This window comes from Arthrobotrys flagrans, assembly GCF_004000055.1.
Source record: "Arthrobotrys flagrans strain CBS H-5679 chromosome Unknown unitig_3, whole genome shotgun sequence".
NCBI classification, from domain to species: Eukaryota; Fungi; Ascomycota; class Orbiliomycetes; order Orbiliales; family Orbiliaceae; genus Arthrobotrys; species Arthrobotrys flagrans.
In genome coordinates, this window is record NW_027137547.1 from 2196276 (window position 1) to 2210837 (window position 14562).

The 14562-nt window shown below is 44.8% G+C and overlaps 3 protein-coding genes across 3 annotated transcripts; 2 read left to right on the plus strand and 1 right to left on the minus strand.

The window, feature by feature from the left end:
- Window positions 1-498: 498 nt before the first annotated feature.
- Window positions 499-1152, plus strand: DFL_002030 (uncharacterized protein; the record flags this gene model as incomplete). The annotated part of the gene is made up of 1 exon (XM_067630754.1): window positions 499-1152. The coding sequence occupies one exon, from the start codon at window positions 499-501 to the stop codon at window positions 1150-1152; it is 654 nt and encodes a 217-aa protein (XP_067493366.1).
- Window positions 1153-1926: 774 nt separating this feature from the next.
- DFL_002031 (uncharacterized protein) lies at window positions 1927-3375 on the minus strand (the record flags this gene model as incomplete). The annotated part of the gene is made up of 1 exon (XM_067630755.1): window positions 1927-3375. The coding sequence occupies one exon, from the start codon at window positions 3373-3375 to the stop codon at window positions 1927-1929; it is 1449 nt and encodes a 482-aa protein (XP_067493367.1).
- A 7885-nt stretch (window positions 3376-11260) lies between these two features.
- Window positions 11261-11848, plus strand: DFL_002032 (uncharacterized protein; the record flags this gene model as incomplete). The annotated part of the gene is made up of 1 exon (XM_067630756.1): window positions 11261-11848. One exon carries the CDS (start codon window positions 11261-11263, stop codon window positions 11846-11848), a length of 588 nt encoding a protein of 195 aa, XP_067493368.1.
- Window positions 11849-14562: the final 2714 nt, after the last annotated feature.

Sequence of the window (14562 nt, forward strand, 5' to 3'; positions counted from 1 at the left end):
TCCATCCGTTCGTCCTCGTAGCTTAGCGATCCAAATATCTGTCTGCTGTTTTGGCGGCAGCCCTAGAGGGCATTCTTAGAGTCTAACAGGCGAGGAAGATCCTAGTACCCTCATTAGCAGCATCTCAGCAGATGTCTTTGGTTTTGGCGCTGAGATTCGCCTCCTTTTAAAGTGTTCCGAGGTGCTTCCTAAGTCTTTGTCTGCCGCCGCGCTTTGAGTCCCGCTGCGGTATACGCTTTAGAGACTGTCCGTTGCCGCATTGCATTCGTCACCTTTCATCCTTACTCTTGAATCTTTTTTATCAACTTTTATACATCTCCAGATATCATCAAAGATATTCACCTCCCATCACTTCTACATCTTATCTCACTCGAAGTCTTTTGTCCGTCTATCTGCATCATCTTTGAGCGGCTACACCCATCTCCCCATCTTGCAGCTCGCATTCCCCAAATCAAAGGCTCGCTTGGGTGGGACCACAGCTTTGAACCCGAACCAATCATGTCGTCCAACTCCCCCAACGACACAGCTGCTCCACCCTTCCCCGTCCCAACTCTCCTCCTCACCAAACTCTCAGTTCCATCAGAATCCTATGTTTGCGAACCGTCAGACACCATCGTCATCAATCTCTCTCTTCACCCCAGCGTCGTTGTCACCTGTTTCACCCTTTCCGGCCATGAGCTCGGCTACTTTGGCTGGGATTCCGGCGCCGTTGATATCACCTTTGAAAGTGACTGCGAGGTAGTTATTAGCTACTCTGCCACGCCTACGATCTGGTCTTCTGGACAAAGGATTCCAGAGACAAAGGAATATCTGGGAGAAAGGAGCTGGTTTCATACCCTTGCGAACGTCGTTTCAAGAAGCAGCAGCGATGGGAGCGGGACCATGAAGCTCAGTGTCAAAAGCTTGGCTGATCATAAACATGGGGGAGAAGGAGGAGTCATGGAAGGTAGGACAGACGGGAGCTTAGTCTCTCAGCATGTCCTTGAAGGTGCCTCTAGCAGCCCCCCTGCTAGGACTCCCAAGACACCCGGCAGCGGGAAACGGGTTATTGGGGGTAGGATTAGCAAAATCGGGAAGGTCAAGCGCAGCAGCTTGGAAGGCACGGAAGCCATGAAGAAGCTTCTGACCCCCTTGGAAAAGCTTAAGATTTAGAATCCAAACGATGGGAAAAAGCATTTTACATACCTTTGATTGAGATGATGAATATTTCTTTTGTTCGGGCTCTCTTCCAAAACCTTTTTATGATCAACGATGTTATGACTTGGATGGTCTGATGACTAGGTAGAGTCCTAACAAAGTTGCATTTCTCGTGAGTATTACCCGATATATCGACTGTTCTGGCTCCTTCCATATCCCTTCCTTGCGAATGGTGGCGCTAATGTATAGTTGACGTCGGGATTGCACAATTTCGGATGCCAGGGTGCCCCTATTTCATGAATGACGGGATTGCATTATTTGTTCTAGGAGTTATGGATTGTCTTCAATTTTATGGATTTCTTTGTTGGGTTGTTTTATTTTGATCCCATTGATCGAATGAATCGCTGTATACATATATACATGGCTTTACACCGCAAATACAAGTGACCTTTTCCCTTTTCCCTTTGATAACTGACGACAAATATTGCAAATGCCCGTGAAGCGAACGAACCGTTTGTTCGATAGTATTAACCCCTCCAGTATGACCTTGGAACAAAATTAGACAAAGGAAATATATGTAGAAGAACTGAGTTCGAGAAGGGATTATAGAAAGAAAGAATTCGAGACGCCAGGACTTCCGTGTAAAGTATTCAAGCCTGTATAAGCCAGGTCCTATAAAAGCAAAACCAAGACGCCGGGTATCATTAAAAGCCAGTAGTAAATGAAATTCGTACAATTTGAAAGAAAGTGTGAAAGAAAGATAAAAAATGTGATAAAATGAAAGTTGTATCACCTAGCAGCTGCTGAGCGGACGGTCAAGGGCCGAGCAGTGGTGATTGGGGAACATGATTTGGAATGAGAAAGTCCAGTTTCGCTGTACACAGGACGAAGCTGGAACATGCTTGTCTCATCGTCGAGGCATCCTTCAAGACAGAGTTCGATTGTGAGTGGAGAGGATTTATCGTCGCAAAGGTCCCGGATCTTGGGAAGCGGAGTGGATTTGAATTCAGAAAAGCTCCCAGCTGTGGTAGGACGCGAGAAGTTATCGAGGACAAGCGTGTCAGCAGGAGGAGTAATTGGAGTTGGAGGCAGGGGTTTCCAATGGTTTGGCTGTCGTGGGCGAGGAGTTAAAGATGTGACAGTGGTTGGAGTATCATGGTCTGGGTCTTCGTAGTCACTTTCGTCGATGTTGAGGAAAGTTGGTTTATCCGATTGCACAACGAAGCTAGTGTCTTCTAGGTTGTCGCAGCGGATTCTCAGGTTTGGCTTGCAACTGGAGCTAGTGGGTGGTCTCGAAGGTACGAGAGAGACTTCAGAGTCACCTAAGAACATCGACCGTAGTCCCAAAGGAGCTAAGGCCGAGTCTCTGATCTTGAGGGACGATGTCCTCTTTGGAATCACTGGTAGACCAGGCATAGACTTTGCATGCTTGAGAATCTTAGAGGATGTGTCCTTCGTGAAAGATGGCTTTTTTGGGCGAGAGCTAGCTTTGGCCGCTCTTTTGACCCGCTTATCGATTTGTCCCATAACATTCTTTATCTTCTCGAGGCTTAGGGCGAGGTTGACTCCGGATTTCCTTAAGCTTTCGAAGCAGCGTCCCCACACTTCCACAGTGCTAACCATAACACCATAGGTACGAACGAGACCTGTATTTTTCCAGCCCTTTCGTATTGCGTTCATATATTTTGTAAGCTCTCCAAGGGCGCGGGTTCCTTCGCACACATCGCGGAGATTCTTTTCCATAGCCGATGTCGTTCGTTTGACGACATATTCAACGGTCTTGTTGCTCTCTGCAATCTGTTGTCTGAACACAGGCTCAGTAGCCAACATTTTCTCAAAGACTGTTGAGTTATCAACGGCTGTCTTGAGATTCATATACCTCCTGTCGATGTCTGAAAGAGCCGAATCAAATTTTGTAGTTGCTTTGTTCAAGAATCTGTTGATGTCATCGACATGTCGTTGTAGGATCTTGACCACTTCGGTCTCCGACTTTGCAAGCTTCTTGTGAAGTAGATGCATACCAAAGGCAATCTGGGCAATGACCTTGACAAGAGGGTGGTACCTTAGGTCCATACCCTTTGGGTTTGTAGCGTTTTCGACGTCAACGTCCGGACACCTCATGGACTCGAGAAACGGTCCTTGCATTGAGGTTATTGGGTGCTGATGTACTGATTGGTTAACAGGCGGTCGCTTTGGTCTGGAATTCGAACTCGACATCGAATAGTCGGACTCCGACATGGAATTTGTGCTGTCTGATGCCGAGGAGTATGATCTCTCGTTCGATTTATATCCGCCTCCATAAGAAAAACCGAAGTCGGGGCTTTCACTCCGAGTACGGAAGATCTTTTTTTGAAAAATCTGCTGGGCATTTTGATTGAATACATTTTGGGGATGTCGGAATCCGAACTATCGCATTTGTTTTCGAATCGAAGCCTATCTATCATGGTCATTTGTGCTTAGCAAATGTGTTGGTTGGACGTGTGTGCGCCAGCTAGGGTTCCTTGTCAGCCACGAGGGGATGTCGAGGACATACTTCCTAAGGAATGCTTTTGGACTTTTATATCTCTGCCGAATTCGCGCAGAGCAGAAAATATATATTCGGCACTCGTCCTTTTGCTTTGTAAGGGATCCTTTAATATAACCAAGCTTGTCGTATAATTGTAAAGGATCGGGAGTACAATATATGAGAAGTGATTCTGCAGATTAATATTTGTTCTCGAAGGATACCCAAGCTGACTTTGATATTAAGATTTATGCTGCCTAGGAACCCGCAGGAACTTGCGTCTGTATTATATCTGATAAAGCCACAGACACAAAGAATAACCTAAACGGATATTCAGAAAGGGAACACCTTTGAAACGGACGAGTGCGTCCCCTCTGAATTTATCATAATTTTTAGCAATAGCCTGGGTAGTGCGCCCCTTCGGATCTCACAAATGCACATTTGCAGGAACTGGGAGGAGAGAAAAGGTTCATGGTTGGTGTCCCACCTGAGCCTGACTAACGGTGATGGGCTGCAAAGAATCTCCATTTTTCCCAGGTGGTTTTCTTACACATATTCCTCGCCCCTGGCATTCCTTTTTCTACCAAACTGTCCGGCCATTACTATTTCTAATTAGGTGATTTACGGCTCTGCTAGGTAAAAAGAATCGATTATGCGAGATCATCCGTCACTCATCATGCAAGAGCGGTTCGGTATCTACACCCTAGTTTTTTTTTCCTTCCTTTATTTCTCGTATTTAGTATGTCGCGAATGCAGTTGGGGAAGAAAGGCGAGGCGGAATGCAATGTGGTATGCACACCACCGTCTCCAAAACGTATCCGATCTCTGTGCGCAGGGAGCTCATAGTTGGTTCTTGGGCGCCTCCTGTTTAGAAATCTGCTGACATCGATTGAGATGTTTCCCAGAAAGAAACATTCAATGGCCACGAGTGGTTTAGCCATTGTGATTGGGAGAAACCTAAGTTTGGGATAATATACTCCCTCTGCTACCACAGACCAGGGAACAAGCTGTAGGCGAATGCATGGATTACTAAGTAGGGAAGGGTTAAAAAAAGGTATCCTGTTGGCTTGCATGCGTCTAATTAAAAGCTCCTAACGTTTACGGGTGGCAGAGATGCGGCCACAACTGCACAGTAGGTATCAACATGATTGTTTCTTGAGAGTGCGAGGGTTTCTTTCCCGACAAAAACTCATCAATTGATCAGTATGTGGTTGGAGAGCTCAGGTTTGCAAGGCATTCCCCGAAATATCAAAGGTCGGCCCTTGGGTGGCGAGATATAGCCTTTTTGGACCAGGTACCGCACCCAGAGCAATCTGATCAGTCCCCACTTCAGTAGGTTAATGGCGAAACAAGACTTCGACTTGAAGTTTCCAACATCTTTCGAGGAATAGAGCCACAAACAGAATTGATCATGCAGACAAACAATTCGACATGACATAACATGGAATTTTCCAAGAGTAAAGTCTTGACTGCACTCGAGATCTACGATAACCTAGAGGCCTAGAGGCTCGCCCCTCCATTAAATCCGCGGTCTTCGGAATGCAATGTTATTCCGTCCACTTCACCCTGCCAGTCGAGGAGGCAGAGATGATGCTTCCTGCTTACCTCAGGCTTGTGTTGCACCATACTATGTATAGTTTCCTTTGCAGCAGGTAGATTAACCCCGATTACTTGCACGAATGATCCAGAGCACTGCTGTTAAAGGTATCTTATGCTGCAGCGGCACTGCACCTCAAGCACACCCGAATTTCTCTGACTGCGTAATGACCATGTTGGTGCAACCTTGGTTAGAGAGATATTAAGTGGAATCCCCACAATTCTTACGCCACTTTGTTGCGATCCAGCTTCCTAGTTTGATTACCTGCATTAACGATTAACCAGCTGCCTGTCACGTCACATCGAGTCTACCGACTGCGCTGCAAGTCTTGGGCCAGTGAGACAAAACGGTCTATCAATGTACACTTTGGACGGCCCTTCGTACATCTGAGAGGGATGCCTTATACTGCTATGTCGGTCGCGATCAATATCTGCAAGTTGATCTATAGACTCGTTTGAACGTTTGAGAGATGTGGGGGACCTGATCTTATTGCATTCTTTTTTGCCGTCTGTTTCCCCCATAAGCTGCTTAATTTTGAAAAGACAAGCACCCTGGAAAACATTTCTCATATCACCGTCTTTTTTCGAAAATGAAGACCTCAATTTTTCCAACTAAGGTGTTTATTTTTCGGGATTACAATAGTATCTTCCTTAAAAAGTCGGTAATACGTCTACTAATCATAATTTAGCTATTAACGCCCCGACGCCATCGAGCGATTAAATCTCGGTGGGAAAAAATCAGCTGATTGGAGAAGCCACTGTTAGTACGTGGTGGAATTTTTCGGTCTTTACTTGACCCGACACAGTTCAATATCAAGGCTGCGATATCACACGGGTCTTTATTTAGAAAGCCCCTCGCTTCCCTCAAAACGATATATATTATTCCGCGCACTTATAGCGACCTCTACTGGGGTCTTATTGAGGATTTGCTATGGGAACATCTGAGTAGTTTGCTGGCTAGCTACCATACCAAATCCGATCCGAACCACCGACAGCTTTTCGCTAATATTGTGGATGTTCTGTGGGAAAACGGCCTACCGGCATGCAGCATACGCGTGGCAATGGAAATTGTGACTGTTTGTGCAGTTCTACCTAAGTCTCCGCGTTGTTAACAATTGTTCCGCTAATGCTTCTCACAGCACCGGCGGCTTATGCGCAGGCGTATTCACCAATTCGCCTCACTAATCTTTGGGAGCCTTTGGAGAGTCAAGAAATTAAAAAAAAAAAAAAAAAAAAAAAAAAAAAAAAAAAGTTTAATGGAATGGAGATAGTGAAGTTATGGTTAACAAATAGAATTACCATTCTGAGCATTTGGTTGCGAACCGTCTTTCTGTCTTCAGGACAGGCAGATGTATCAGTATGGGGCGCTGCTTGCCTGCTGGTACCAACGAGACCATGTAAGCCCTTGTCTCCGGATCAGGTGCCCTTGCCTCAACACAACTGCATGCATAGAGGCTCTCCGGGTTCTCAAGTAAACTCGCTTTTTGGTTCGTGAAATGTGGTAGTTCCCGCCGTTTCGTCGATGGTTCGTAATGGAGCTAGTGGAGACGTCTTTCCAGCCACTGTGTGCGTAACATCTACGGACTACCATGCCCGTGATCAGCTGGTTGTGTTGAATTCTCGCCTGCCCAAATCCCTGTCGATCTTTTTGATTCAGGTAAGACATTTTGCATTGTCAGAAGGCTGCCTTACAAGCTGAAAGCTTGGGAGCATGTTCTTAAAATATTTCGTACGGTGGGCTTCATGGATTCACAGATGTCATGCGTGGCATGCATTGTGTTGTAGAAGCATCGTTGGTATTGCATCGGTGGGATAAACCCGTGACCTGTAGAGGGCATTTCTTGGCCGGCGGTCTTTCGAAACTGGTAAATATATTGAAATAGTGGGGAAGTTGTCTAATTTTTCTCTTATAGCGTTTTTGTCGCCAACGGTTTATACATATGCAGATGCACCTATGTGCTGAGACACATGTCCTAAATGTTACCGAGCTTCGGGTACTGTTGACTCCACTTATCTAATCGAAAGAGGATCTTGCAGATTGTATTATCGTGATATATCGTCGTCGCCTGATTAGTGCATACGAGAATACAACGAGGTGTTTCTACTTGGTTTCGTTTGAGAACTGCAGTTTGAGAATTGAACCAAGGGGTTGGTTAACCGTTCTCTGGGACATACGCATGCCAGAGCATAAGTGGGCTCTTGTTCCTCAGTTAAATTTAGCTAAAGGACAGCATCTCTCAGTGGGTTTGTCAATGACGGCCTGTACTACCTCGAGATTCTATAAGAGGTTAATCACGATGAATAGTATTATGCGTATTGTGGAGGATGTTTCGAGATGGTGGAGCTTAGAAGTGGCCTTCCACGGGGTTTCGATAGGAAATAGTGAGACTCTGGTATAGACGTATAGTAACTATAGTCTAGGACTTGCGCAATTAAAGACAAGGAACCTATTGGCTCATAAAACAAGGGTAGCAAACATGTTGCAAATATGGATGAGCCCAATGAGGCTATATAAGTATTTCATATATAATCCGTAGTTCGGATATTGTATGATACGAGGCCGCGAGGAATAGTGCTAGAATAGCTTTTGTATTGCAAGGGTTGTAATGCAATGCGGGTCGTTTTCTATACTCTTAGTCTGGGAGCAAGTCAAATGCGATTTGAGTATATTATACGGAGGCCCTGTGTGTGTCATCGTAATGCCTGTAGTCGACGGGTGGAGTATCTACGTCTTTTCAAAGATTAGATGTCACGAAGTTGGCAAGCTGTAAAATCAGGACCTTGTTGCATTTAGAATCCGCATTGCGTTGTGAGCAGATCTCCTGTCTTCCTTTGAAGCCGTCCCCGAGCTCGAGGCTATTATAGTTGTTTCACCAAACCTTTGAGCGAGTTCCTCGAATGCGTCCCCGAATGCGTCCACGAATAATTTAAGGAATGATATATTATATTATTGTATGGCCATACTGATGACTTGACTTTAAACTCACATCGCACAATCAACCCCATCGGTCGAGGTATACGTTTATATTACCATATATACAGGTATGTGGCGCAAATGTTTCTGAATGTCGGCCTTTCCTCGACTTTCCTCTTTCGCGTGGTTTTCAGTTTTAACATACCACGCATACGACGAATTCAGAATCGGCGTTCTGCCTAGTGATGTTGGGACGTTTCCGTGGAAAACTGAGGAGCCTCTCTGGTGTGAGTTCTACGCTCTAATTACCAATCAGTCAATAACATTTATGCGATTATCGAGTGAAGCTGTTCGGGACTCGGAATTTCGAAGGATAAGAGTGTCCGACCGCGAATGGTTTTCCGTTGGAGTTAGTACGCGCCGAAATTCCAGTTGGAGACGATGGAAAGCCATCCTACGAAAAATTAAATGTTAGCATTCGACCGTGGGTCAATATAGCTGGGTTTTCCAAACGAGCTGGAGTATGGGCTTTGATTGTTCCACATAAAAATCATGTAATGCTGAAATATATTAAATATGTCAAGGTATTTCTGGGACAAGGTTCTACAGATTGTGTATAAAGTTGCTCTCTGCTAATATCTAGAGATGAAAAGCCAGCGGTGAAAGCAACTGGACAGGAATTCGATGCAGCCATCAGGATACCCTTTGGCGGCCCTCGACCCCAGCTCTCCGGTTAGGGTGTTTAAACTAGTCGAATTAAATAATAAATCTGTTACAGTGTACGTTATCCGAGTCGATTCCTCTTAAATAATAGTTCAAGAACAACGTGTGGCGGTCGGTAAATATACGGGATATCGATATCGTGAATGTTTAAGACTGACCCTAAAAACTACGATTCTAGGTTCTTACTCCTCCAAGCAAACTGCAGATATCTAAGTTTTAACACGCATAATAACAAACCGGGTAAAAAGTTTGCGGCTTTGTACGAAGTTAAAACTATTGACAAAGACTGGCAGCAAGCGCTCTTAGAGGAAAGAGAATTCTTTGGTAGGTCGAAGCTTTCACATTACCAATGTTATCAACTTAAAGAAGCACTTGCGCTAATGGATGGTAACTTCCTAACACTATGTTGGCCTATTACCCCAGGAGACTCAAATCAAATTCAAGCTTCAAAATCAGCCGCAGATACAAGTACCTTACCCCATATTTTCGGTCGAGGTGATATACCCTAACTTGAATGTCACCAAGTTTGGTTATATCCTACCTACTACGGGTATAATTATAACTTCAAAAAGTCCGATTCGGAGTCCGATGATAGCGATCAAGGTTCCTGCAATAACCAGGGCTACGAGTGTGAATTTGCATTAATCGAAGAGACACTAAATCAAGATGACGAGGCATCGGGATCAGAGTCAAGTGGGACTGATCAAGTTCTAACACCACAGGAAGTGAGAGAAAATGATCGGTCTCTAATAGAAGAAGACGTTGATACGCCGCTGGTTGATCGCTTTGAGGATCAAAATGAAATTGGGATTGCCGATTTGCAGGACTTCTATAATTGAGGAGAAGGGGCAAAAACGCGTAAAGGAAAGATCCTTGCTCCAGAAAGCTTTCAGTGATGAAACATGAGAATCCCTATGCAGGTTCGTCATTGTGCTTAACAACCATATCATATCATATCATATCAATTCATAGACGTCTGGATTAATTTGGATGTAAATTTCGTCTACCTTTGTTATAATACCGTCTCGTGAGAGTAATTAATATTCAAAAAATTCTGATTTGCAGAGCCTCAATGGCCACCGATAATAGCTGGTATTACGAGACAAATAGTAGCTGTCTGGCGCCAACGTGCCAGTAAAAAATTCTCAACGTTCGCACACTGATCCCAAATGCAACACCTCTTCAGACACCCCATGCATGATTTATGGGTGCTAGCTGTGCTGTTCTGGTTCTCGAAGAGTCAGCCTTCGATAAGCACGTACAGTCAGCCAAAATCTATTTATAATTTCGAGCCATAGGTGTTATAGCAGCTAACAATTGATTGCTTTATCGCTTTATTTATCCAAAAACTGCCTGCGGAAATATTCATATTGTGGAACTTCCGAATATATAACAGAAAATGAAGTGGGCCCACCTGCGGACTCGCCGCGCGAACCGTGCCAAGACAAACGCCACCCGTTCAGGTAGGAGAACTACAACCTGCACAACGCTATAACCGCAAGAGGAATTCGTCCAAACTAAATTCAAATGCGATCGTCAAGTAAAGTAAAAGTAGTTGTAACGTAACCTCCTTGACTTCCCCGATTTTTTCAAAATTTCCTCGAAGCTGCAAAGCCTCAAGAACTTCTGTTCTCGTGGGTTCTAAAAATAAATAGGACCGTCTTGCTTCGTACGATTCTGGGGAAAGGATCGAGATGATCTAATCTCGAGATCTAGGCTATTGCGCATGCAGCAGCCTTTTACTGGTTACCTCGCATTCGCCCGATGAGCTCAAAGCCGAGGAGAAACTATCACCTGCCTATTCTACCACGTAACCTAGAGTTTCTTCCGGACCTTCGCATTGGTGCCCCGTTGACATATGCCAAGACCAGGGTCGCTGGCCCTGGCTCTGACTATTAATTGAGTATTCAAAAAAAAAAAAAACAGAGATAGCAAGGAAGAGCCAGAGAACATTCTTTCCCTATAGTGGGCAATGAGAGTTTACGCCAGTATGTTGCAGCATTCGGGTAAGGAGTTCCGTGATAACCTGGGGCGTACCCTGGGATTGAAGAATGTTTCTCCTAAGAGGTCTTAACTATGTACAGCTCTAATAAAAAACTCCACCCCCGGGTTAGGGTTGCATTGTGGAAAATAACCGAGAGCGGATGATGATGTCAAGGTTGAAGGCTAGTTAATGCTTGATCCATGCCTTATATCGATTCTATCTTATGAAAATCCCCTTCGCATTTCGAATATAAAAGGGCGGCTTGCTTCTAGTCAGACCAAGATACTTTCATCTCATCAAGCAACAGCTCTTCAGCTTATAAATTTCTCCTACAGCAATACCTTCGTTAGTATTCTACACCATTAGGATTTAATTCTTAATCAAACACTACCTATCTTTCAAAATGAAGTTCACTCTCGCTACCCTTCTTGCTATCGCTGTCGCTGCGGCGCCAGCCCCATCTAATCTCAGCTTCACCATGATGTCCCTTCGATCCGCCAATCCAGTTCTCTCCGGCCAGGTTAACGCCTCCGGCCAAAAGTTCTATATTGGCCTCGAGAAGCCATCCTCCTACTGCCCAACTCCACCGGTTCCGGCCAGCTCCTGCCCATCTGGAAAATACACCTCAGTCACTTTTGGGGACGGCTACTCCTCTTTGAACGTCGCTGTTCCCGGAGGTCAAAGAATCTACATTGCTCCAGATGGTTCTTTGAGCTACACCCAGGCCCACAGCGCCTACATCCCACCAGGGTCCACCCAAGACGGATTCGTCCTCGGACCTAAGAGCAAGGGCAACGGCTTGAGACCCATCACCCACAAGAAGGGTGGTTTCGTCGCTTGTCCTACTAAGAAGAATGTTGGACCATGGAAGGTCTACGTTGGACAGCCAGCCAGCAAGGACGCTCCAAGCGGCTGCGCTTCTGATTGCTTGGGATTCAGCAATCAGGCTGTCGAATTCACCAGCGAGCAATTCGGTGCTTGGCAATACTAGATGCCTAGCTCAATGCCAGGTACAAAGGTATGCTGTGTAGCAGTATATGAAATTACATAGCAAAGGCGTACTGCCCTTTGGTACTTGTATTCTAATGTTAATTCTTAGCTTAGCTAAAGTTAGACCAAAAGCTCAATGTAATTTAAATATTAATGCGCATATGCATGAATGAACTGTTTAATACTTCACGGTGCAGAGCCGCAGTATACTGAAAAAAGTCCGTGCAAACCCTTTCAATATATGAGTAAATAATGTAGGGCCCACGCTGACCATGATAAATTTATAAAATGACACTCGTTTCGATCGTTTCGAAGAGGTTGAGACAACAGCTAGAAATTAGTCAAATATGATAGTGAAATGCTACCTTTCAAAAAGCCGATAAGAGTTTTCCTTGGAATATCGTGAGTTTTAGCCTGTAAGCCAACTGCCAACGCAAAAGATGCAACAACTTGTGAGGATTACACAAAAGGGCTACTAGGTGCCAGTTCTGGTGTGTATGGGAAAGAGCTATTCCCGTGAAAGTATGGGTTTCCAGGAGAGTTGAAGCCTGGCGTGACATTCATTCCTAGTTGAAGTTGATTATCACGCTGCGGAGAATTTATTGCTGTCGGATCGGAGCGATGCACACGGTGTCGGAAAACGAGTGCTATGATAAGTCCTATAATAGCCATTGCGCCAATTCCGCCAACTACGATACCAACGATGGCGGCTAGATCCTTATTTTGTGAGCTTGATTCAAATGAGCCTGGTGGACTAGTTGGGGCCGGGATTGGTAGAGACGACGTGGTTGTCGACCGCCCGCCATAGTTTTCATCGGGTGGGAATGGTTCGCCTGGCGTTAGAGCGAATGGGGCCGCTAGGGCAGCTTGACGGTATATCTCAAACGTAACGGATCCATTGCTGTAGGGAGGTAATCAGGTAGGGTGTAAGTTTTCGTTAAAAGCTTGCAATGTATCAGATGCATAGGGCTACAAACGGGTTTATCATCATTACCATCCCGGCTTTATTGCAAGAACCTGGGGCCTCATAGTAGAGAAAAAGTTGGTTGGCAGTGCGTACTGTCCATGTAAACGATGGCATTTCATCCTAATCTTCACAAATATTGCAAGATAGAATTGTTAGGAAACCGAGGTGATCTGACCTAAGGTAGAGAGATTTCTCGAACGAACGTCGAGAATAGATATCGATAGTCAAATCGCGATTTAATTTAATTTGGGCCATACCTCTAGTTTTATCATGAGGACAGGGGCCCAGCCCCGTTTTCATCTACTCTTGGGTTTTGCATCTCGTACGGTATGCATGGACGTTCGAAAGTTCCTCGTGCTATGGAATGATTGGTGGGTTAGAATCGGAAGACTAGGTTTCGAATAAGATTTATTCGCTTTAATTTCTAACAAATACATAAATGGAGAGAAACGACGATATTTATAATAGAAACACTTTCGAACACTTACAGACTTTATCGCCAGCGTTTGCCATGATTATCTCAGGATCAAACCTATCTGCTTTCTGAAGTTCTCAGTTAGAACGATCAGGCCTACAGCTTAGATATATACGGTGAGGCCATACCTTGCCAACACTGACAAAGTGTGTTATTATTGTAGCCAAACCAGCAGGGGCCTCTTCCGGACGCCCTAATATCACCGAAGATGCTGGAGGTAGTGTCGGAGATGGGTTAGATGCCATATTGTGGAGTTGCCCGTTCTCAGTTCGCTGAAGGTTAAGATATTATTATTCGACAAAAAAATGTTAAATCTCAAGAATGTTAAATAGTCTAAGCTCCATTCAATTATTTCAGACAATCGGAGTAGAAGTCGTTGGTTATGACTCGTAGATATATAAATAAAAGTGCGAGTGGAAAAAAGATTTGAGATAATTTTATATGGAGAACAATCGGTATTCACACTTAAACATTTACTGGCTAGCTGGGGTGTGGCCTGGGGGTTCTAGCCGCGGGGGCAAGTGCAAGAAAGTCCCTACAAGCCTGGAAGACGTTGGAATCTTGACATTACACTCCGAAACGTAGGATTTTTGTACGAGGTAGCATCCCTTTGAAATTCCACAATATGAAGTGTGATCTTGATGATTTCATGCCCCGTCGGTACGTTTGCCGGGTCGGCCATGCCAACGGTGTTTTGAAACAAGTTAACAGGGTTCATGAACTCAGATGCTGGACAAGGAAAACTTGGACACACTTGGTTTTTCCTTCGAGATTGGTGCAGTTACAGGTAGTATATATCTTTCTTGACCTTGAGAAATTATATTATGAAGACAGTTCTTTAAGAATCGGATCGATCCTTCAGGCCTTGAGTAATTGAGACCTATTCAATATTCTCGATATTTGATTATGCCAGATATTAGGGAAATCACTAGTCGCTCGCAATGATGAGAAGTTAATATTTCGAAGTGAGATATATAAGTGCTTCTCCTTAATTATATGGGGACGTGCTAAATGGCCATCGGTATCGTATGAATCTATTGCATGGTGTACGCCGGCGTCGGCGTCTCGAAGCTGTGTACCATGTGGTTCTGGGTTGGCCGTGTTGGATTGACAGAACAACGTGTGTTGGTGTGTTGCGTGGTAACTGGATCCTCACCGTCGTTGTTGCGTCGCTTTGCTTTTTTATCTTGAAATCCAGCGCGTCAAACTCGACATCACTTGCACACCAAGAAGCAATCGCAATCGCAATCTCCATCTCCTTCTCCACCACCGA